The sequence below is a fragment of the Nomascus leucogenys genome, chromosome 5 (genome assembly GCF_006542625.1).
Source record: "Nomascus leucogenys isolate Asia chromosome 5, Asia_NLE_v1, whole genome shotgun sequence".
Lineage (NCBI taxonomy): Eukaryota > Metazoa > Chordata > Mammalia > Primates > Hylobatidae > Nomascus > Nomascus leucogenys.
Window position 1 is genome coordinate 17,252,403 of NC_044385.1, and position 22,933 is coordinate 17,275,335.

Here is a 22,933-nt window from a genome sequence, read left to right on the forward strand (position 1 = left end):
TTTTCTGACCCAAAGTCTTCAGACACAAATAATATCTGGACTGGATAGTGACTGTTTTAGTTACCACCTCTCATAGGAGGAGGTAGAGATTGTCATCTTGATCCATTCTTATTGGAGATCCACTCTTGTCCAATTATCAGAACTACCTGATGTCTTCCCTGATAAGGAAGCACACTTATGATGCAGAAATGCTAAATTATGACCTCACTCCTTTTCCCCCTCATCTTATTCCGCATACACATTTATAAAAACATGCTTTATAAAGGATGTCTGATCACAATGACTGGAGCTACATGGAAGCCAGGATTCTGTGCGTTAGAACTCTGAGTAATTCTTAATGGAAGAAGTAAGGAAAATAGAGTGTGGGAAAGCTAGCGATGCCTGAACCTGGATGTAAGGCACAGGTGGCGCCAACAGCCACCTTAAGGCAGTGACTTTACAAAGGAGTAGCACAAAATCAGAGAGTGTAGCTGAGTTCATTTCATTCTTCCCAGATCAAGATGGAGAAGGGAGAAGGCCGGACGATGAGAGGGGAGTGAGCCCTGGGCGTAATGGTTCCACACCAGGAGAAGTTCTGAAGGTCAAGGTCCAGAAGCCAAGATTCAGCTGGGCAGGCTGCATCTCTACAAGGCAACCTCAGATGTTCATTGTCAAATAGATGAACTGGGAAGAGAGAGAGAGAGAGAGAGATGAGGGGTCATTGTCCTTCCATGTCCCTTCCAGTCTCAGCCTCAGGAGAGGCCCCAGTTTGCTGACATCACAGGAGATCTGCTATTTGATCATTTTGCCTGTGAACTTGGATATCTGTCTCAACAGGAAACCATTTAAAGAAAATAAATGAATTCTCAGCACTTGACATTTTCTGGAGGACCTGAGTCCTTTCCGAGTGAGCTCACATCAAGCACAGATGGCAAGACAGAGACAGGAAAATGTGCTTTCTCCCTGTTAAGAGGACAGCCTCGCTGAAGCATCTTGGGCAGGGCAGTATTAAGTGCCTTTTCCTTGTTGATGAGGGGTCCTCTCACCTTTGGGAGAGAGGTGGCCCTCCACCATGGAGGGACTGCAGGAAGTGGAAGCAGGTTCCATAGCTGGGGGGTGTTACAAGTGAGCTAAAGGAGAAGTAGCATGGAATTCCTCCTCATTTTCTCTCCTGAGTCCACCCTGCCTCCTCCTTCCCAACAGCTTGCTTATCACAGCATGGTGACTTGGGGCAACGTGATTATATGAGATGGCTTTTTTCTCCCTTCTCTGTCCTCCTTCCTGGGCACAGCATATATAGTATGAGGGCTACTGTAATGAAAAGTGCACAGGCTCTTTTAGTAAAGTGATTGCGGGTAAAGCCAACTCAGCCAGGAAAAGCTCCTGTTGCTTCCTGGGATGGGTCAGGGGAAAAGGAGAGGGACTTTAAAACATGGATACTTCAACCTGGCTGCACACTGGACTCACCAAGGGGATTTAAAAAAAAAACAACAAAAAAACAGTGCTTGGGTCTCACCTCCAGAGATTCAGATTTAATCGATCTGGGGAGTGGCTGGGGTATCAGGATTTTTAAATCTCCCCAGGTGATGCTAACACGCAGCCAGATATAAGGATGGTAGGTTTAGAGGGAGAGAATGCAATGGTTTTCACTGTTGTACTGCAGGGTGATGATGTGGGGCAGGGCAGGAGCCCATTCCAGCCCCTACACCTGTGGACACTTGGGTTAGAGGTGTCCACACTTCTACCTTGAACCTGCAGCACTGGAATACTTCCTCCACACTGTTGGTGCTCTGGAGCCTTTGACTAGCCAGGAGGCCACTGAGTAACAAACCTTCCCACTGTCTCCTTCCACCATGGACCAGGGGCAGCCATCACACTTCTTCATGTTTTTTAGTGACATTACTTATCATTTACCTTAAAGTAAATGATAAATAAAGGTGGACCTAGGGGTCTCTCTTGTTTTCTTTCTTTCTTTCCCTTTCTTTCTTTCTCTTTCTTTCTTTCTTTCTCTTCCTTTCTTTCTTCCTCTTTCTTTCTTTCTTTCTTTCTTCTTTCTCTTTCTTTCTTTCTCTCTCTCTCTTTCTTTCTTTCTTTTCTTTCCTTCTTTCTTTCTTTCCTTCTTTCTTTTGATGGAGTCTCGCTCTGTCGCCCAGGCTGGAGTGCAGTGGCGTAATCTTAGCTCACTGTATACTCCACCTCCTGGGTTCATGCCGTTCTCCTGCCTCAGCCTCCCAAGTAGCTGGGACTACAGGTGCCCGCCACCACGCCCGGCTAATTTTTTGTATTTTTAGTAGAGACGGGGTTTCACCGTGTTAGCCGGAATGGTCTGTATCTCCTGACCTCGTGATTCTCCCGCCTCGGCCTCCCAAAGTGCTTGGATTACATCTTCCTTTCTTTTTTAAGAGACAGGGTCTTGCTATCACTCTCATCCAGGCTGGAGTGCAGTGGCGAGATCATAGCTCACTGCATCCTCAAACCCATAGCCTCAAGCAATCCTCCCACCTAGGCCTCTCACATCGCTGGGGCTGCAGGTGCACAGCACCATGCCCAGCTTCCTCTTATTTTCATAATAGAAAAGTTCGTGTGTGCACACCTTTCTTTGGAATCTTGGAGTGATCAAAGGAGGTATAGTTATTACATGTGTCCTACATGCTGAAGGTGAAAGACAAAACCAGAGAAGAAAAATGCCCAGTTTCTGTTCTCAATGAAATAATAATGCGTCCAGGGATCTGAGATACACACTTGAGAAAATTAGTGATGAATCAACATAATTGCCAAATTATATGATATTATTATAAAGCAAAGCTTTTGGTGTAATATTAAGGCCTGTGTCTCTTTCTGTAAATGGTTAAACTGAGGCACAGAGCAGCCTGATTAATTGAAATCAGAGCACAAAAGAGGGGAGGAGGTATAATCTTCTAAAACACATACTGTCATCAACCCCCTCATCTTGAAATATTCAATTAAATGTTATCCAAACCCAAAGTTACTAATGAGTTGGAAATGAGCTGGCTGTGAGTGTGAGTATGGAAATTGGTCGAGAGGAGAAACCCCAGAGATTGGGGAGGAGCCACAGGCTGCCTGGCTTTAGTGTTGTTAGGTAGAAGAGAAAGCAGACCTGGAAAGAAAGATACAGGGTGGGAAAGAAGGAAAAGGGAGATAAAAATTACAGAAACCATTGAAGGAAACTGCTCCACAGTTTCCCCTCTGCCTTTGGGCAAGAGAATGTCTCAAGAGCGTTTCCAAGCTTCATGTGCACAGGAATCACTGGGGTCCTGTGAAAGACGACTTCCATTCAGCAGGTCTGGGGCAGGGCCTGGCACTCTGCATTTCCAACTCTCTCTCCTAAGTGATGCCTGTGCTGCTGCTGGCCCATGGACCTCCCTGTGAGCAGACGGGGTCCATCGGGATCCTCTGGGGAGAGGGTGATTGAAACCCCTCGGAATCCTTCTCCCACACCTCTGACACTCAGACCCATGGTCTTCCACCCCCTCATTGCTATGATGACCCCAGTAACTGGCCAGTTTTGTACTTGTCGGAGTTTGGGGGAGCATCATGGGAACCACGGGGCAACATGGGCAAAGGAGAGTGAGCAAACTGGCAGGTGGAAGGCAGGCAGGCTGTTACCCAAATGACAGAAGGAAGAGAAGGACAAGAAGGCAGAGTCTGCTCACTCACTCAAGTCAAAGCGATTAATCTCTCTATGCCTCAGTTTCCACCCTGCAAAATGGGGATACTATTGGTACTTAGCTCACAGAATTATTGTAAGGGCTCAATTGATTACTTGATAGATACTATCTCAAAAATATTAGCTATTTTGTTGTAATCACTCCCACAGCTAGATGTCGGCCCTTGCATGAAATCATGCATTCAGCAAACATTTATGGAGCGTGGACTCTGCCGGGCCCTGGCTGGGTCCCTGAGCAGAGGGGCTGGATTGGCCATACCTCATTTATATTGAGATGAATGAACTCCTTGTTCTTCGTACTGAGAGCCTGGAACACCCCTGATAGGAGAGAAGGGGGAAAGACATCCTTTTAAAGACAATTCCTTTACCAAGTTTGTTTCCCAGCGACAAAAGGGCCTTTCAGGGGAGCCTGTGGGGAAGCTGCTCCATCTGGTGGTAAACAAGGACTTTCATCAAGGGCGGCGATGGGACTCGGGCCGGCTGAAAGGGAACTTCTCTGAACTGATGGAGGCATCCAGTCCTGTTGCAAGCCAGTGGTCACCTAAGCCAGTCAGCTGGCCAGCAGCTCCTGGAGCCAAAGCAACTCCCCTATCTTAACCTTCTTGGGGGTATAGGGCCCTTGAAATCCATGGGTCCCAGAAAAAAAGCACATGTACGTAAAGTTTTGCATGAATCTGAAAGTTGTTAGTCTCGCCCTTGTAGGAAGGGGCTGTGGGCGCTGTCACAGGACAGAGTGGCACAGGAGAGCGTGTCAGCACTGAGCCGGGGGCTGGGTCTACCGCATGGTGTCACCTGAGCAAGTCACTGCCCTCTTGGGGCCTCAGCCTCCTCACCTTCAGAAGACGAGGTCGAGCCAATCAGCCCTGGCTTCACTTGAGAATCTCACAGGTAGCTTTAATAATACAACCCAAAGCGGGGTGGGGGACCATCACTGAACACAAGAAATGGAAGAGACCCAACAACCAAACACGGTGACTGGGTCTTGTGTGGATCCTGAGTCAACCAAGCAACTGTAAAAAGGTGGCCTGGGAGATTTGGTGCATGAGCCGGGCACTAGAGAAAGTTGAGGGTTTGCTGAGAATTTTGTTAGGTGTGCAAATGGCATGACGACGATGCTAAAAACAAGTCTATCAACTGGAGATACTCAGATGAATGGAAAGAGTTTCTGAGATCTGCTATTAAATTATTTAGGGGGGAAAAGTATGTGTTGTAGGAGCACAAGGGAAAAGTTAGCAAGATGGTGATTGTTGAAGTTGGGTGTAAAGGTCTGGAAACACCTGGCGAATGTGTATAACTCCCGATGCTGTGTGCCACCCCTGAGATTCTAATAGAATTGGTCAACTGTGCAGCCTGGTCATCAACATTTCTTTAGGCACCCCTGGAGATTGTAATGTATAGCAAAGTTTGAGAAGTGCTGGTATGGAGTGCATGGGAACCTATTATGATTCTTTATATCTAAGTGGAGGGTTGACATTTTTACAATAAAAAGTTAAAATAATACTGGAGCAAAGCTCCATCCTTGGTAATTGTAAAAGTTCTCCAGGTGAATCTAATGTGAGGATCCCAGAGTGGATGGTGTTAAGCCTAAAGGGTCTTCACCCTAATATTCCTCTATTATAAGAACAAGCTGAGGCACTCCCACCCCCCGTGCTGGGAAGGATTACGCCTGGGTGGTTTAGAAAGGGAAAGAGCAATTGAGAGAAGAGAAACTAGCAAATCTCATTATTTCTAGGGTCAGCTCTGACCACTCTGTAAGTCTAATAAGTGATTCTCTTTCAGGAGGGGTCTTTCTAGAATGCACCTCTCACTAGCTGCCAGTAACCCCCTAGGGAAAGCCCAGCCTCCTGGCTTGATATACTAGGCCCTTTGGGACCTGCTGGTCTCTCTCTGGGCTTCTCTCATCATTCCTTAATCAACACATACTCATTGATTGTCCAGAAATTACGGCTCTCCTGGAGCTTAGAGTCTAGAGGGGCTGTGCTTCAAGCAAGTAATTAGTGTTCTATTACCAAAGAAGCAGAGGGAGCTGTCACGCTGATAACCGAGGGTCACAGTCCTCACCTTTTTAGTTTAATTTTAATTTAATTAATTTAATTTATTTATTTATCTATTTATTTACATATATTTTTGAGATGGAGTCTCCCACTGTTGCCCAGGCTGGAGTGCAGTGGCAAATCTCAGCTCACTGCAACCTCCACCTCCCAGGTTCAAGTGATTCTCCTGCCTCAGCCTCCCGAGTAGCTGGGATTATGGGTGCATACCACCACACTTGGCTAATTTTTTGTATTTTTAGTAGAGATGGAGTTTCACTATGAGCTGGTCTCGAGCTCCTGACCTCATGATCCATCTACCTCAGCCTCCCAAAGTGCTGGGATTACAGGCGTGAGCCACTGTGCCCGGTCCCCTGCCTTTTTTTTTTTTTTTTTTTAAATCAAGTATTCATACCTCGAAGTGGCCTATGGAACATAGATTAGAAAATACCAAGCAGGACTAGCTGCATAATTTGTGAGGCCCAGGGCAAAATGGAAATGGGGGCCCCCCTGCTCCTAAGTTATGAAGACTTTCAAGATGGAAACGCCAGAGCATTAAACCAAGCACGAGGCACCCTTGGGGGCACGGGTCCTTTGGCACCTGCACAGAGGGCATGTCCTCGTAGCCACCCCAGTGCTGAGTTACAGGCCCTGGACATGCTTCATTCAGCCTCACCTTCAAAACCACCTTTGAGGGGCAGGATGGCTATGACAATAAACTGCAAACACTGAAGTGCATGGGCACGTAATCTCTCTCTATTTGTGGTGTAACAAATCTTGTTTGAGATAACTGGGTCAATGTCTAGGGCTTACAGGGTGAGGAAGGGGGGAGGAAGAGGGACTGAGACTCTCCGGTTTCTATATGCTATGATGGGATTTAACCTGAAATTGAACCTTTCCTCAAACACAAGGCACAAACCTGCCCCAGCCCATCATCCTCCCACAGCGGCACTATGAATGTATAAAGAAAGGAGATGCTAAGAAACACGCTGCAGGGGAGGCTGGCACATTCTGCTCCTTAGCTAACCGCACAGGCCCATGGGTCCACACACATCAGACCACGGCTCTCTGTGGTCTATCTTTGCCATTACTTTAATCAGGCTGTTTCTCATGTGCTCATGGAGGGTGACTGAAGATGCCACCCCGAGGTGTACCCTCAGCCTCGCTGGACACTTACGGCTCGCATTCTCCAGCCGGACCAGGCAGTTGAGGAAGTCATCGAAGTCCAGCTGGAGCTCCTCATCTGCATACCTGAGCACGACCAGCTGCAGGAGGTGGCTGCTCAGCTGAAAGCCTGTGGGGACCAAGGAGGAGACCCAGGACTCGCTGTATCCGAGCCCCGAGGTGAGTCTGCACCTTTGAGGGAGCTCCCAGGCAGCTGAGGAGAGGGCTCAGAAGAGGGAGCCACTGTTTCACTCCTCAAAGCTGGGGTCCCCAGACCCAGTGGGACTGCTGCCCTTGGTGTGAATGCAGCGTGAGAGTGTGAATCTGTGGTGCAGGCGGGGGACTCTTAGGAGTGCTTTCTGTGTTTAATGGCTTCCGAGTTTAGCGAGTTTGTGATCTTAATTTTGATGCCAACATCACCCATAGGGTCTTGCTGACTTTACAGGAAGCTTCGTTTGGGGGAACTTAACACCGGGTGGTGTCTGAGCCCCACGGTCATTCCTACACCAGCCTCCCCTCGCGTTCTATGTCTCAGGTCACTTCCAGCTGTGGCCCTAGAATGTTTCTCAGAGGGGATGCTGCTGCCCACGGAGAATGATACTCTGCCAGGGGCCCATTCCTGCACATCCACGATGGGGGAGGAATGCCAGGCTACAGCCAGGAGGCCTGGATCTGAGTCCTGGCACTGCTTCAGCCGTGGCATATGGGTTCAGTTCTCTGGGCTTTGGTTTCCTCATCGTCAAATGAGGAGTTTAGACAAAGTGAACTTCCTTCTAGATTTGATATTTAGATTTTTTTTTTTTTTTTGAGATGGAGTTTCACTCTTGTTGCCCAGGCTGGAGTGCAGTGGTGCAATCTCAGCTCACTGCAACTTCTGCCTTCTGATTTCAAGTGATTCTCCTGCCGCAGCCTCCTGAGTAGCTGGGACTACAGGCGCCTGCCACCACGCCCGGCTAATTTCTGTATTTTTAGTAGAGACGGGGTTTCACCATGTTGGCCAGGCTGGTCTCAAACTCCTGACCTCGTGATCCACCTGCCTCAGCCTCCCAAAGTGCTAGGATTGCAGGCGTGAGCCACCACACCTGGCCAGTGCTTTGATTTCTAATTAGTGCCCTTAGAAGCGATTTCTTTCCCCCTTTCATTTTGGTCTACATGTTCACTTTCTAGGAGGGGTTCACAGGATTGTTCAGAAATCCACCCAGGGTCTTTCTGCTTCTTCCTAATTCCAGCGGAGGAGGAGGGGGGTCAGGCGCAGAGCACAGAGTCTCTAGAGCCTGCACGGCTGTGCGGGCTGCCGGCCTTGGCCAGAATCCTGGTGTTTGGGGCTAGAGGAGGGGGATGAGGGGCAATCCCCCCAACGCTACATCACGGTAGGAAAGACACAGCCATGCCCCTCCTCTCTGAGCGCTCCCTTTGTCCCCTGCTCAGTTCCTCCTCCCGGAAACAGAGTCACCATCCCCTAAGAAAATCAGGTGCCCTTCTCAGCCTGGCACTTCGCTCATTTGTAAATCATCTGATTTTCTTCTCCCTTACGTAGGACCCTAGATGGTCCTGGCTGTGTATACTTCATCCTTTTATCAGGCCTGAGCCTGGACATGTTTCCAGATTTTGCTTTCCCTGGGAGGGAACCACTTTAAAAGGTTCGGGAGTTCCCTCTCTGTGAGGTGTGCTTGGTGAGAAGCACAGGCGGCCCGGCGGGCGGGAGGTCTGCAGAGCGCTCATGGAAACTATGGTTGTGTACGCAGGACACGGGACCACAGAGAGGCGGACAGCCATCCAGCGCTGGACTAGAGTGGGAAACGCCACCTGGAGCCCAGCCTTCGGGAAAGGGAGCAGGGTATAAACTATGATGCAGTCATCCAGTTTGGTTTCAGAGTTTGCTGCTGATAAAGCCCCGGACAGGGCCACAGGTGGCAGAGGGACGTGCGGCCCCCAAACCATGGGCACTGCATGCTCTGTCTCATCCACGATAACAACCATCTGAGAGTAGAAATGGGAAGTTTGGAATCACTGCAGCTTGCCACCAAAGAGCCATGTGTTAAGTACTGGGCCAGAAAACATGGTCAGAGGCTATGAGGCCTCCAGAGGGCAGGCCAAGTTCATTTTTAGCAGATACATTTAAAAAGTTTCTACCAATGTTCACAGTGGTTTCAAATGAGGGCCCTGGTGTCAGCAAGTGAGTCCTGAGTCTGAACCCCGGTGCCACCACTCCAAGGGCCGTGACCTTAAGAATCACCAACTGGGCTCAGAGGCCCACCTCCTGGGCAGCAGAGAGAAGACCTGCCATCTGCTCAGGTTGGCCACAGGCAGTACCTGGCATGCAGTCAGCCACCTGCACTCCAGTCTTTTCTTTACCTGCAGCTTTCAGTGCAGTCCGCAGTTCATAGGTAGACATGGTGCCAGACTTGTCAGCATCAAATCGAAGGAAAAGGTTCTAAAGGGTGGAGAGCAGAAGCATTGAGAAGGAGCGTGCCTGAAAGGCATTGCCGATGGCAGTAAGTGGGTGACAGCTAGCCCAGGGGAGCTACCCTACAGGGGCCACAGAGGCCACAGTTGGACTGGGCCTTCCAAAAGAAGTCGGTCTCCCTTTTGTCTTCCTTTTCGTCTTGGGTGGAAGCACGGTGGTACTCCCATAAGCATCGGAATAGCATGATGCTGTTTTCCCTTCTCCCCTGTCCGAATACAATTCCTCTAGCCTGCAGCCTGCAGGCTGCTGCACCTTTTAAAATCCCCTCTGCTCTAGGCTCACCGGGTCCCCCAGAGGCCAAGCCCTGCTCCAGGTTACATACAATCCACTGCTTCAGCTTGTCCCAGAACACTTTGAATTCACCAAACTCCAGCTTCCCATTGCTGCTGGTCTGTGCCATGTGGGTTAAGGGAGACGTGAGCCGTGTTTCAACCTGACTCAGGCTCCTCGTGGGACCTCAGCTCTGGGACTGCAGAGGGGGAGAGCTGATGGGCTGGCCTGGGTGACACAGGTTTGAGGCCCTGGGGAAGTGGTTTTAATGATTAAACCACAAATCTCTGAAGAGGGGAAATGACAGAAGTGGAATGGGGGTGGTCCTGGAAAGTTCACAAAAACAGAACTCTGTTCCCTTGGACAGGATCCCAAAGTGGCAAGAAGACCCCCAAGTCCCTTCAAAAGCTCCCCACCCCCGCCACTGGGCAGTCCTGTGCATTTTGATTCTGATCCAATTTCAGCATCGGGGTCCCCCAGCTTTGGGTTATTTTCTGTGAAGAAGACTATTCTGCTGGCTAAGGATGTCATGTTCTTGGAGAGTCTGCACTATTGAAGATCACTCTACTGTGCTTAAAGCTCAGGATCCATGTCTATTTCTGCTCAAATACTTGGAAGGATACGTCCATCAGGGAAATAATGTTTTTACAGGAGATCAGGCTTAGCTTCTTGAATTTGATGTCCTTTTCTGAAATTGCAAATGAAAGCCGAATTCAGTTGACCCGATAAGATAAACCTATGTACCCATCTGCTGAAAGCCCAATAATGTGGCTAAATCCGGGGCTGTTGGGGGCTGTGATGTGGCTACTCTCTTATGATACTGGTAGGAGTAGAAGTTAACATGACCTTTCAGAAGGAAAATTGGCAAAATGTGAAAAAAGCAATAAAAGTGGGTATGCGCCTTCATCCATTTATTCTAGTTCTAAGAATCCCGAGCAAAGAATTACATATGAAGATTTTTGTCATCACATTATTTATAGTGGCAAAAATTTGGAAGTGAGATAATGACCAATAGAAAGGCGTGGTTAATACCTTAGGCTATGTCTATATAATGGAGTATTATACGACCCTTAGGAATCATGTTTTCGCAGCATATTTAATGGCAGGATTTAAATTTGTTGGAGAAATTTGTACTCCCATACTACTGCTGGTGAAAATGTGAAATAGTCACTTTAGAAAACAGTTGGATAGTTTTTAAAAACATTAAACATAGAGTTAAGCAATCCTCTTAACTAAACATGTCATTAACAGGATGGTTATGCCACCATGTAACCATAGACTGTTGTATTGTGACGGAACCATCCTCATAACTATATACCCAAGAGAAGTGAAAACACATGCCCACCCAAAAAACTTGTATAGGAATGTTTACAGTTGCATTATTCATAATGACCAAAAACCAGTAACAACCCACATGGCCACCGATAGATGAATGAATAAACAGAACGGGGCCCATCTATACGATGGAATGTTGTCTGGCTGTAAGAAGGAATGAGACATTGATACATGCTACAGCATGGATGGACCTGGAAAACATCACACCATGTGAAAAAAGCCAGTCAGAAAGGACCACATATTGTATGATTCCTTTTTTTCCCCCTTGAAACGGAGTATTACTCTGTTGCCCAGCCTGGAGTGCAATGGCGTGATCTTGGCTCACTGCAACCTCCACCTCCCAGGTTTAAGCAATTCTCCTGCCATAGCCTCCCGAGTAGCTGGGATTACAGGTGCCCACCACCACACCTGGCTAATTTTTTTTTTTTTTTTGTATTTTTAGTAGAGATGGGGTTTCACCATGTTGACCAGGCTGGTCTTGAACTCCTGACCTCAGGTGATCCGCCTGTCTCGGCCTCCCAAAGTGCTGGGATTACAGGCATGAGCCACCGCACCCGGCCTATGTTTCCTTTTATATAAAATATTCAGAATATGTAAATCGAATCTATAGAGAAAGAAAGTAGATGAGTGGCTGCCTGGGGCTGGGGGAAATGGGTACAGGGTTAACACTGTTAATGGGTAAAGGGTTTCTTGTTGGAGTGATGAAACGTTCTAACATTATATGTCTATGCATATGACACACATGTACGTACATGCAGATACACATATGTTAAGAGTGGTTATTTATGGTGGTGAGATCATTTGTGATTATCTTTGTCATTAGGCTTTTCTGCATTTTTAAGAATTTTCTACTATAAACCTGCATCATTTTTGGAATCAGGAAAACAAACAATGAAAGCTATTTTTAAAGTATACCTACAAATCAGCCCTGGGAAGCAGATCTGCAGCTCGAAGGAGCAGGGAGGGGACCCAGGCAATGTGGTCACTCGTCCCTCCATAGGCGCCCCAGGACCCCGATGGGGTCGGCACTTACTCTTTTGCAGCACAGCATTTAAAACATACTCAAGTTCCTCTGCTGTCACCTCCATGTCCTGTTGAAGTGGAGACAATTGTTTTTTATAGCCCTTGGCACCTTCTTTTTTAGTTTTTTTTGTTTGTTTTAAATCAGTTCTGAGCTTGATTTGGCTCAAGTGACAGACCAGCCTTCAGGACCCTGCTGTGGGCAGATGTACCTATCTCCTGTGTAGCTGCAGCTACGTGTCTCATATGTCACATGTTTTAGGGACATGCCAGCCCAACTAGGAGAGAGCCTAACTTGAGAGACGTCCCAATCCAGGAAAGCGCATGGAAAGCTGGGCAGGGCAAGGCAGTGGTTTCCCAACTTCCCTGAGGGTCAGAACCACTCCTGGAATTGTCCTAAGCTCCTGAGATGATTCCTATGTTGGAGGTAGTTTGGGAAAAGCAGACTGAGTCTTCCTCTGCACAGTAGAACGGCCTGCAGAGCTTTAAAACAGTCCCGTATCTGGGGCTTACCCCAGGGAATCTTGAAATCAGAGGACCTGGGCATATGGTCCTATTTTTAAGACCTAGGGGTTGATTTAGAATTAAGAATAAGGGTGAATTTCAGAATCATGGATCTAAGGCGCTCCAGGAAATCTCGGCAGCCTCCACCCCGGAAGCTGGTTAGAAATTGAGAGTCTCGGGCCTTTTTTTTTTTTTTTTTTTTTGATACAGGGTCTTGCTCTATCATCCAGATTGGAGTACAGTGGTGTGACCACAGCTGACTGGAGCCTCAATTTCCCATGCTCAAGCAATCCTCCTACCTCAGCCTCCCAAGTAGCTGGGACTATAGGCATGCGCCACCATGCTGGGCTGATTATTTTTGCAGAGATGGGCTCTCCCTATGTTGCCCAGGATGCTCTTGACCTATTGATGAGGAATCTGTGTTTTTTCCCCAGGATGCCCAGGTCACTTTATGCACATGTGTGTTTGAGTAGCACTGACATAGACCTCATTTTGGTCAGGGTTTTGCACTAGCCGTGTGTTATGCTGTGGAGTGCTTCTAACACAGTCTGTCCTGAAGCCTCTGGGCCTGGGGAATGGGGGTTTGGGATGTTTGGTGTTGGTAAGAAAGCACTGCTCCAGTCAGGCCCCCACTGAAAGAGGAGGAAAGAGAAATGGAGCCATGTGCCCAAGTCATCCAACTACTTGGAAGAAAAGCAGGACATGAGTCGAGGAGGGCTAAACTCTGGAGGTACTTTTTTGGTTGTTAATAAAGGTCGACTGAAATTCCTGCAACATTCACCATTTCCCTCCCAAACTCTGGATCTCCATCTGACAATTCCTGCCCTCCCGCATGAACCTCTTTAACTCCTCTGAGCCTGTCATGCTGGGTCTGACCCAGCATGCTCCAGATAGCCCCTGGAGCAGGGAGGTCACCACTGCCTTCCCCCTTCACCATGCTCTGTCCCACCCAGAGCTGCGCTCAGCCACCTTCCTGCTGTACTTTAAGCAGTCACATGAGCCCCCCTTTTCTCCATCCGATCCTGTGGTCCCCTAATCTCCCTGCCTTGCCTGTTTATTGCAGTGCCTGATATACTACCATTAGACAGCCCCTAGGTTTAGATATCACCCCTCCAGGTGACCCCTTTCATAATTCAGAAACCCCAGTTTGGGGAAACACATGAAGCTAATAGAGTCATTAGCACCTTGACATGAATTAGTTCATCAGCTCATTTTAGTTATGGCTCCAAGAGAGTACCTCTGGGGCAGTTTCTAGAAAGACTTCCCTCCCCTGACCCCAGCAGGTGGAGGAAGAGCCTGGATCTGTGTGAGTCTCCATCCAGTGTCCCCAAAAAGGAAGCTGAGCAGTGGAAAGAGCTAGGATAGGGTGGGGGACAGGAAGTTGCAGTTGAATAGAGACCTCCTTGAACATGATCCCCTTTACTACAGCAGACAGAGTATTCTAATGGCAGTGATTTTCAGGCAGAGTTCAAAGGAGCCACCTCTTCAAGGCTTGCTCTAGCCTCCCAAAGAAAGGACCTGGGGCCAGGCGTGGTAGCTCATGCCTGTAATCCCAGCACTTTGGGAGGCTGAGGCCAGAGGATTGCTTGAGCTTAGGAGTTTGAGACCAGCCTGGGCGACATAGCAAGACTCTTTATTTATTTATTTTTTTAATGAGCTAAGCATGATGGCATGTGCCTATAGTCCCGGCTACTCAGGAAGCTGAGGCGATAGGATCTCTTGAGCCCATGAGTTTGAGGCTGCAGTGAGCTAGGCTTATACCACTGCACTCCAGCCAGGGCAGCAGAGTGAGACCCTGTCTGAAACAAAACAGAACTAAAAAACAAAGCGTCTGGGCCCATTCCGAGCTTCTTTGGGCTCACTGGCCCCATCCACAGCTGCAGACTGTGTAAGAGATGCTGTAAACAGGGTGGTCTTTGGGCCTTCAATGATCAGTGCTGGTCTTACTTTGCAACAAGCTCCATCATGCCTCAGGATGACATTGCCGACCAACCCCACGACTGCAGCCCTTTGCTAGGAAGCCAGGTCCAGGCCCTCAGCCTGGCGGGGAGATGGAAGAGGGGCGTGTCCTACCTCACCAGCGACTTGTTCAAACAGAGCTCGAAACTGCTGCTCCTCCTCTGTCTCCTGGTCAGGTGGAGTTGGCTTTGGAGGCTAAAAAACAGCCAAAGAAACTTGCACAAAATGATCCACAAAAAAGAAACATGACAAAAATAGCAGGAAAGAAGCCAGGACCCTCTGTGCCCAGCCCCATGTCACCCTCCTGAGGCAGTGTGCACAAGCTGCATCCTGTAGCGCGAGGAACATTTTCTCATGAAGGCTCTTTCAGAAGGTGAAACTAGAAGGACTTTATTAGCTGGACCTGTGGAGCCCTTCTGTCTTACAGACAAGGAGGCCAAAGGACCTTGACCCGTGCCTAAGTTAGGTCCTGGCCATTGGATTTTCATGCTTCCTGCTCTTCCTCTGGCTTACTTCTTACCACCCTAGACTGGAATGACTTACTTCATCATCTGTTTTGATAGCTGGTAAAATCGTTGAAGGCAAGAGTCTGTTTCTAGCGCTAAGCTCTGGGCTTGGTATACAGAAAGAGCTCAGTAAATGTTTTGGGTGATTTTTGGTTTCTTTGGTTTTTTTAGCACCATTAATAAGCTGTGTGCCAGCATGGAACAACAAATTCCCTCCTAAAAGCAGATCTTTGCTGTCCCTGGATGTGTCAGACTGTTTCCAGCTATAGTATCTCAGGTCCTCTTGAGAGTCCTCCAGCTCTTGGACGAGGGTAAAACCAACCCTTTGTCTCCCCCTCCACACACACATAATGTAGGGGAGATGTTCCACTGAGTCCACAGTAAAAAACATCTCCCTGCCTCTCTGGTTTTCTTTTCATTGATTAGTTTTCTTAAAATACAGTTAAAAGATAGTCTACCCCCTTCTGAAGTGGCAGCCTCCTCTCAGGTGGAGTTGGTAGTTGAAAGTTATTGAATCAAAATGAAGTCACTAATGTTAAGAAAACCCTGACAAATAGAGCTCGGGAAGGCCAGAAGGTTCTCATGCTTATTTGCCTGATAACAAAAATATCACAAAAGGCTGCAAAAACCACAACCTTTCACAGAGGCCCTTGCAACCATACACAAAAATACTTCTACCTCTGCCTAGCAACTGCCTGTCCAACATCAGACTGGCTTCACCTTTGTTACTGATCTTCGTAGCCAAGGGTAATTATTTTAAAACAATTATGTAACCCTTCTCAATTTTTCTTTAAAAACCTTTGTCCTCCTTTACCTCCCCAAATATGTGCATAGTTTACTATGGCATGCACCTTCCCATTGCAGTGCTTTATCCCCAAATAAATAGCTTTTCTTTTAGAGAGTGTCTCTGTTTGTTATTTCAGTTGACAGTAGCACAGAGGAAGATGACATCGAACAGAACTTTATACCAAGCATCCACCTCACTCCCATGCCCGGTCCTTGTGGACTAGAAGATCACAGACTAGAAGACACACATCTTGGTCTCCAGGAGGTTAGAATCATAGATGCTTACTTGATCACATATAACCATTCCCTGAACTGCAGAGTTTTACATGACATTGTGATTAGAAGGAAGGTTTCCAGAACCATCACCTGAATCCTATACTCCATAGCAACATCAGAAGACTCACCTCAGGAAGGTCAATGTCTACATTTCCATCCATATCCCTGTAGGGGCAGAAAAACACACTGCCTCAATTGTGGATTAACTTCTCATTGGGATCTGCAGAGCTGAAGAGCCCAGAGCCGTGGGAAGGTTCTGTCCCATTGAATCCCTTATTGTTCAGTGCTGTTTCCATTTCACAGAGTTTGCAGACCCCATGCATTGACACCCCCATCTTTAGTCACTCAGACCTTGCTCAGAATGCCAATAAGAGCAACAGCCATTGTGTTAGACCGTTCTTGCATGGCTATAGAGAAATAACAGAGACTAGGTAATTTATAAAGAAAAGAGATTTGATTGGCTCATGGTTCTACAGGCTTTATGGGAGCGCAGTGCTGGCATCTGCTCTGCTTCTAAGGAGGCCTCAGGAAACTTACAATTATCGCAGAAGGTGAAGGGGGAGCAGGCAAGTCACATGGAAAAAGCAGGAGCAGGGTGGTGTGGGGGAGTTGCCACATACCCTTAAACAACCAGATCTCATGCAAACTCACTATCGTGAAGACAGCACCAAGCCATGAGAAATCCACTCCCATGACCCAAACACCTCCCATCAAGCCCCATCTCCAACGCTGGGGATTACAATTCAGCATCAGATTTGGTGGGGACACATATTCAAACTATATCATTCTGCCGTGGCCCCTCAAATCTCATGTCCTTCTCACACTGCAAAATATAATAATGCCTTCCCAATAATCCCCCAAAGTCTTAAGTCATTCCAGCATTAACTCAAAAGTCCAAAGTCCAAAGTCTCACCTGAGATAAGGCAAGTCCCATCACCTGTGAGCCTGTCAAATCAAAATCAAGTTCCAAGATATACAAATTCCATTTTATACTTCCAAAATACAATGGGAGTATGGGCATTGGATAAACATTCCCTTTCCAAAAGGCCAAAAGAAAGGGGCTACAGGCCCCCATGCAAGTTTGAAAACCAGCAGGGCAGTCATTATATCTTAAAGATCCAAAATGATCTCCTTTGAGTCCATGCCCTACATCCAGGGAACACTGGTACAAAGGGTGGGATCCCAAGGTCTTGGGAACCTCTGTCCTTGTGACTTTGGCTGCTGTCATGGGTTGTTGAGTGCCTGTGGCTTTTCCAGGCTCAAGGTGCAAGCTGCCAGTGGATCCACCATTCTTGGGTCTGGAGGATGATGGCCGCCTTCCCACAGTTCCGCTAGGCAATACCCCAGTGGGGACTCTGTGCGAGACCTCGAACCTCACATTTCCCCATCTGCATAGCCCTAGTAGAAGTTCTCTGTGAGGGCTCTGTCCCTGCAGCAGGCTTTTGCCTGGTTATCCAGGCTCTTCCATACATCCTCTGAAATCTAGGTGGAGGCTGCCAAGCCTCATTCAGTCTTGCACTCTGTGTGCCTGCAGGCTTAACACCATATGGAAGCTGTCAAGGCTTATGGCTTGCACTCTTGCACTCTCTGAAGCAGTAGCCCAAACTGTATCTGGTGCCTTTGAGCAAAGACTGGAGCTGGAGCAGCTGGGATGCAGGTAACAGTGTCCTGAGGCTGCACAGGGCAGTGGCGCCCTAGGCTTGGCCCATGAAGCCATTTGTTTCCTCTTAGGCCTCTTGGCCTGTGATGGGAGGAGGTGCTGCTGCAAAGGTCTCTAAAATGCCTTTGCGGCCTTTTCCCCATTGTCTTGGTTACAGCACTTGGCTCCTTTTTAGTTATGTAAATATCTCCAGCAAGTGGTTGCTCCACAGCCTGCTTGAATTCCTCTCTCTAAAAAGCTTTTTCTTTCTTGCTATATAGCCAGGCTGCAAATTTTCCAAACTTTTATGCCCTGCTTCCCTTTTAAATGTATATATTCCAGCTTTAAGTCACATCTTTGCTCCCACATCTGAGTATACGTTGTTAGAAGCAGCCAGGTCACATCCTGAATGCTTTGCTGCTTAGAAATTTCTTCTTCCAGATACCCTAAATCATCACTATGAAGTTCAAACTTCCACAGATCCCTAGGGCATGGACACAATTCAGCCAAGTTCTTTGCTAAGGCATAACACACATAACCTTTGCTTCAGTTCCCAATAAGTTCCTCCTTTCCATCTGAGACCTTGGCAGCCTGAACTTCACTGTTCATATCACTATCAACAGTTTGGCCATAACTATTTAACCAGCCTCTAAGAAGTTCTAAACTTTTCCTCATCTTCCTGTCTTCTGAGGCCTTCAAACTCTTCCAACCTCTGCCTGTATCTAGTTCCAAAGTCACTTCCACGTTTTCAGTTAACTTTATAACAGTGCCCCACTCTTCTGTACCAATTTTCTGTATTAGGCTGTTCTTGTACTGCTATAAAGAAATACCTAAGACTAATTTACAAAGAAAGGAGGTTCAATTGGCTCACAATTCTGCAGGCTTTACAAGGAAGCATGGTGTATTCCCTAGAAGTTAACTTAACTCCTCGACTTCTAGGGAGGCCTGGGAAACTTACAATCACGGCAGAAGGGGGAAGAGTCATGTCACATGGCAAAAGCTGGAGCAGGGGTGGGGCAGGTGCCACATACTATTAACCACATCTCACAAGAATTCACTCAGTATCACGAGGATAGCACTAGGCCATGAGGGATCCACATCCATGACCCAAACATCTCCTACCAGGCTCCACCTCCAATATTGGGGATTACAATTCAACTTCAGATTTGATGGGGACACATATTCAAACTATATCATCCATCACCAAGAACTTGTGAATTCTGGATTTATGAAACTAAAAGAAGTTAGGCCGGCAGTCACTCCTTATTTCTTTGGTGTACTTTAACAAGGGCAACTGATAAAAGTGTTTTATAGAATAGTAGCACCTCCAAAGACCCATAAACAGTGCAGTTGCATTACACATTCACTCTCCATGAACTTTGCATCTTCAAAGGAGATACATATCTGTTGGAGACCATTCAGCCTGTTGAGTGGTAGGCAATGGGGAGGGGGTGCATTTTAAAAGATTACAAAGTTGAATCAGAACCAAAAAGACCACCTTTTTTTTTTAGACGGAGTCTCATTCTGTGGCACAGGCTGGAGTGCAATGGCATGATCTCGGCTCACTGCAACCTCTGCCTCCTGGGTTTTAAGTGTTTCTCCTGCCTCAGCCTCCCGAGTAGCTGGGATTACAGGCACGTGCCACCATGCCCAGCTAATTTTGTATTTTTAGTAGAGATAGGGTTTCTCCATGTTGGCCAGGCTGGTCTCAAACTCCTGACTTCAGGTGATCCTCCTGCCTCGGCCTCCCAAAGTGCTGGGATTACAGGCATGAGCCACCGTGCCTGGCCTAAAAACCACCTTTTGAAGCTGCATCCCTAACTCCTGCCTCTCCTTACAGATGTAAATTCCTGATTCCACTGGTGGGGTTGGGGAGGGATGGGTGTCTCTGTGCTTACGTTAGGGAAAAAGAGGAAAAATGATGCAATCATGTTTTTTTGCTATTCACATATTTAGGGGGACTTGTAGTATTTGGATAGTAGTAATATTAAGAGGAGGAGCAGGCTTCAGCTTTTGATGATGCTAAAAACATTTGGAAGAATACAGTCTTATAGACTAAACTTGAAGGGCTCTCAAAAACTGATACAAAGTCAAAGGGAATACAAATAAACATTAACATCAAATGGGAGTAGTCCTCCCTTTCCTCCTCATCCCCTGGGCATCCATAACATAACCCTTTCAGAACTTTTGTTTGTTTAATCAGGAGCCTGTCTGAGAGCTAAACCAATGCAAACAGAGCTCAGTGTGAATTTTGTTACCAAGCTACAGAGCTGATTCTTATACTCGACATCATAGCAGATTAAAGTATCTTGTTCAGAGCAAGATTGAGCATGGAGTTTTTTTGCCATGTACAAGTCACCTTATGCATGTCAGTGACCCTGAGCTCACCCCACTAATTAGACAGAGAACAAGAGGCATGGCGCTGGCATAACTTGGGTCTCTCTTGTTCTTGCCACCCATAAGAGATGTCAATCTGCATGGATCTCATACAGGGTACTTTTGTGTGAACAGATACTAGGATATTCATCCCCATCTTGTACTAGTATCTGGGAGAAGGCTGGAGAAAAATTCTCCGGGAGAGTGTTTAAAAATTAAAGACTTTTCTGCATCTATTTAGCCAAGAGAAAGAACCATGCCTTTTGTAATCAGCTTGGGAAACCCCACTAGACTTCATAATTGAGAGTCTTTTCAATGCATGCCACCAACCTAATCCTCTCTCACTAAACGAAAGATGAAGCTAGAGTGAGTCATATATTCACAGCTGTCTCTCTTGTTAACTCTGTGCAGATTGATCTTTTGTTGGACACTTATCTAGCTTAAATACAGAATTAGCAGATTTTAGCATTCTCCTTAATCTTTAGAATATCGTCACTGGGAAAAGAAATGGATTCCTCTATCTTGAACCATTTTTCCCCCTGTGCCACAGAGCAACCAATGGTGAATGGGCAGTAATGGGAAACATTTTCCATAGAAGTAACTGATATAAAATAATTTTGCTAAGACACTGTGAGGAAAATGTGGTGGAATATTGGGCATGTAAAATGAGAGGCAGATTTGCCAACATTTATTTAAATTGGAGCTGAAAGAACATGTCATTCTTGAAATTTGCAATAGCCACCCCCTTCATCATGCCCAGAAATGTCTAGCATCCCTGCTTGTGGCTCTTATCCCAGAAGCTTCTTGGTAATAGGGTCTGAAAAATGAAGGTCTCCACCCAAGAATGTCTTGTGAGCATGACTCTGGGACTAGTAGAAAAGAGCAACTTTTCAATGGTTTGCTTGAGGGAGGGAGGAGCAGAGCTAGAAGGGATATGTGCCTTGCCTTGCAGATAAGTTAACAAAGTGTCCTGCAGCCTGGCCCGGTGGCTCACTCCTGTAATCCCAGCACTTTGGGAGGCTGAGGCAGGTGGATCACCTAAGGTCAGGAGTTCGAGACCAGCCTGGCCAACATGGAGAAACCCCGTCTCTACTAAAAATACAAAAAAAATTAGCCAGATGTGGTGGTGGGTGCCTGTAATCCTTGCTACTCGGGAGGCTGAGGCAGGAGAATTGCTTGAACCTGGGAGGCAGAAGTTGCAGTGAGCTGAGATGGCGCCATTGCACTTCAGCCTGGGCAACAAGAGTGAAACTTCATCTCAAAAAAAAATTAATAATAAATAAAATAAAAGAAAGAAACTGTCCTGCCTTGCCTCTTAGGTACACACAGAAAAGGGAAGAATGGAGTCTTGGCTCCAGCAGTTCCCAGGTGACTTCTGTGTGAATTAACCACTAAAAGAAGTGGGATTCTGGAAGCTGTTCCTCTGACTCACCGGGTAATGGCTTTTTTCTCTGAAAAGATTCTCAGACAGAAATCAGCTTCCTGGTGGGGCTCAAAAGTGCTGGGAATCAGGATGTACTCCCCAGGGGGCAGCTTGAACCTGTCGGAGACTTCTCTCAGGTTGATGAACGTCTTGCTTCTGGCCCGAGAAGCGTGGTATCTGAAGAAGTCTTTGTTCAGGTGTTCGTCTTTGTCAGGGCACTGCAATGGGCAAGAAAGAGAGGGGTTTCCTAGGGAAGTTCCTCTTGGCTTTTCAGATGCAATTCATGGACTCTTGGTTGAGTCTCAGGTGTGAGACTGAGGAGGAGCTGCGAATTTAGAACTCAGATGGAGAACTCTGAAATGCAATGTGGTTCCCACCTACCTCATAAATGGCATAGCCAATTGTCAGCACGGTGGCACCAAATCTCTTGAGTTTCCGTCTATCTTTCTGCATCAGGGCTACAAGGAAACTACACTCCTCCTGCCCCTCATCTTTCTCAGTCAGAGACAATTTTATTTGTGGATTGGTCCAAAAGGTATCTGTCATTTGGGAGAGGTAGATTATTTTCCCCTTTTTAAGAAAAACCCACAAAGACCACACACACACACATACACACACACACACGCACACCTATCCGCCCTCATTATATATCCTACCAAACATGAGAAAGTAATACCTTCTCTCCCTGTTCAATAAGCCCTCCTACCCTACTTTTGATAATCCCCAACGAGAATGCAAAGTATCCTGTCTTTCATTTCCACCTTCTCTTTAACCATTTCCTATGCAGTTTTTTAAGGACATTCTTCTGGGTCTAGCCTGCCAAAGCTTGTTCCATCTTTTTTTTTTTTCCACTTAGTATTTCAAAGGAGAGTGCAGTGGACTTCTGGTTGCCCCCCTGTCATCTACTTGATGGTGGGCAGTTTGAGTAGGATTGACCTCGATCACTGCTCCAGCATGAATTCTGATTGGTCTTTGCCAGTCCTTCTTGCCACTGAGGATTGGACAAAGCCAATCGATGCATAGCATTCACCGGACAATATTGATTCAAGGAATTTCCAATTAGAGGGAAGTTGAGGACTTTTGTTTGATACCCCCAGGAGCTCTTGCTCTTCATGTGAATGAGGGCTCAGGAAGCCCTGCATACTGCTGCCAGCCCTCCTGTGGTTATAAAGAAAGCCAGACAGAGAATGAAGTCAACACAGAAAAGAGGGCAGAATAGTGAATTACAAGCAAATGGAACCAGGGCTTTGATAGAACTGTGCCTGAAGCCCACCCTACTTTTCCTCTGAGCTCTTCAATTATGTGAGATAACAAATCCTTTCTATTGCTAAACTGGCATGAGTCATGCTTTCCATTACTTGTAATGGAAAATAACCTAAGTGGTAAAACAAAGGAGGTTTCCCCAAACAATTCTTATCCAACTAAATCTTTGCAGCCTTTTTTTCCCAGTCACTTTTGAAATCTTACTATGTTTCAGGCTTTCTCTGAGGACCCGGCCATTGTCCTTTGGT

At 46.9% G+C, this 22,933-nt stretch overlaps 1 protein-coding gene across 3 annotated transcripts in view; it reads right to left on the bottom strand.

Moving 5' to 3' along the window:
• Positions 1-457: 457 nt before the first annotated feature.
• The window catches only part of CAPN9 (calpain 9), a 54,446-nt gene continuing 31,970 nt past the window's right edge, over positions 458-22,933 (bottom strand). For 2 of the 3 annotated variants that reach the window (XM_030812709.1, XM_030812708.1), the window contains 11 exons: positions 21,804-21,961; positions 21,432-21,640; positions 16,113-16,149; positions 14,531-14,611; positions 11,967-12,024; positions 10,222-10,286; positions 9,651-9,719; positions 9,217-9,295; positions 6,875-6,991; positions 3,927-3,985; positions 461-663 (listed from right to left, as the gene is read on the bottom strand). In XM_030812709.1, the coding sequence (XP_030668569.1) occupies positions 637-663; positions 3,927-3,985; positions 6,875-6,991; positions 9,217-9,295; positions 9,651-9,719; positions 10,222-10,286; positions 11,967-12,024; positions 14,531-14,611; positions 16,113-16,149; positions 21,432-21,640; positions 21,804-21,961 (959 nt within the window). In that variant the 3' untranslated portion in view covers positions 461-636. Of the gene's footprint in view, positions 664-3,926; positions 3,986-6,874; positions 6,992-9,216; positions 9,296-9,650; positions 9,720-10,221; positions 10,287-11,966; positions 12,025-14,530; positions 14,612-16,112; positions 16,150-21,431; positions 21,641-21,803; positions 21,962-22,933 lie in introns of all 3 variants that reach the window. The other variant, XM_030812710.1, reaches the window with a different exon arrangement.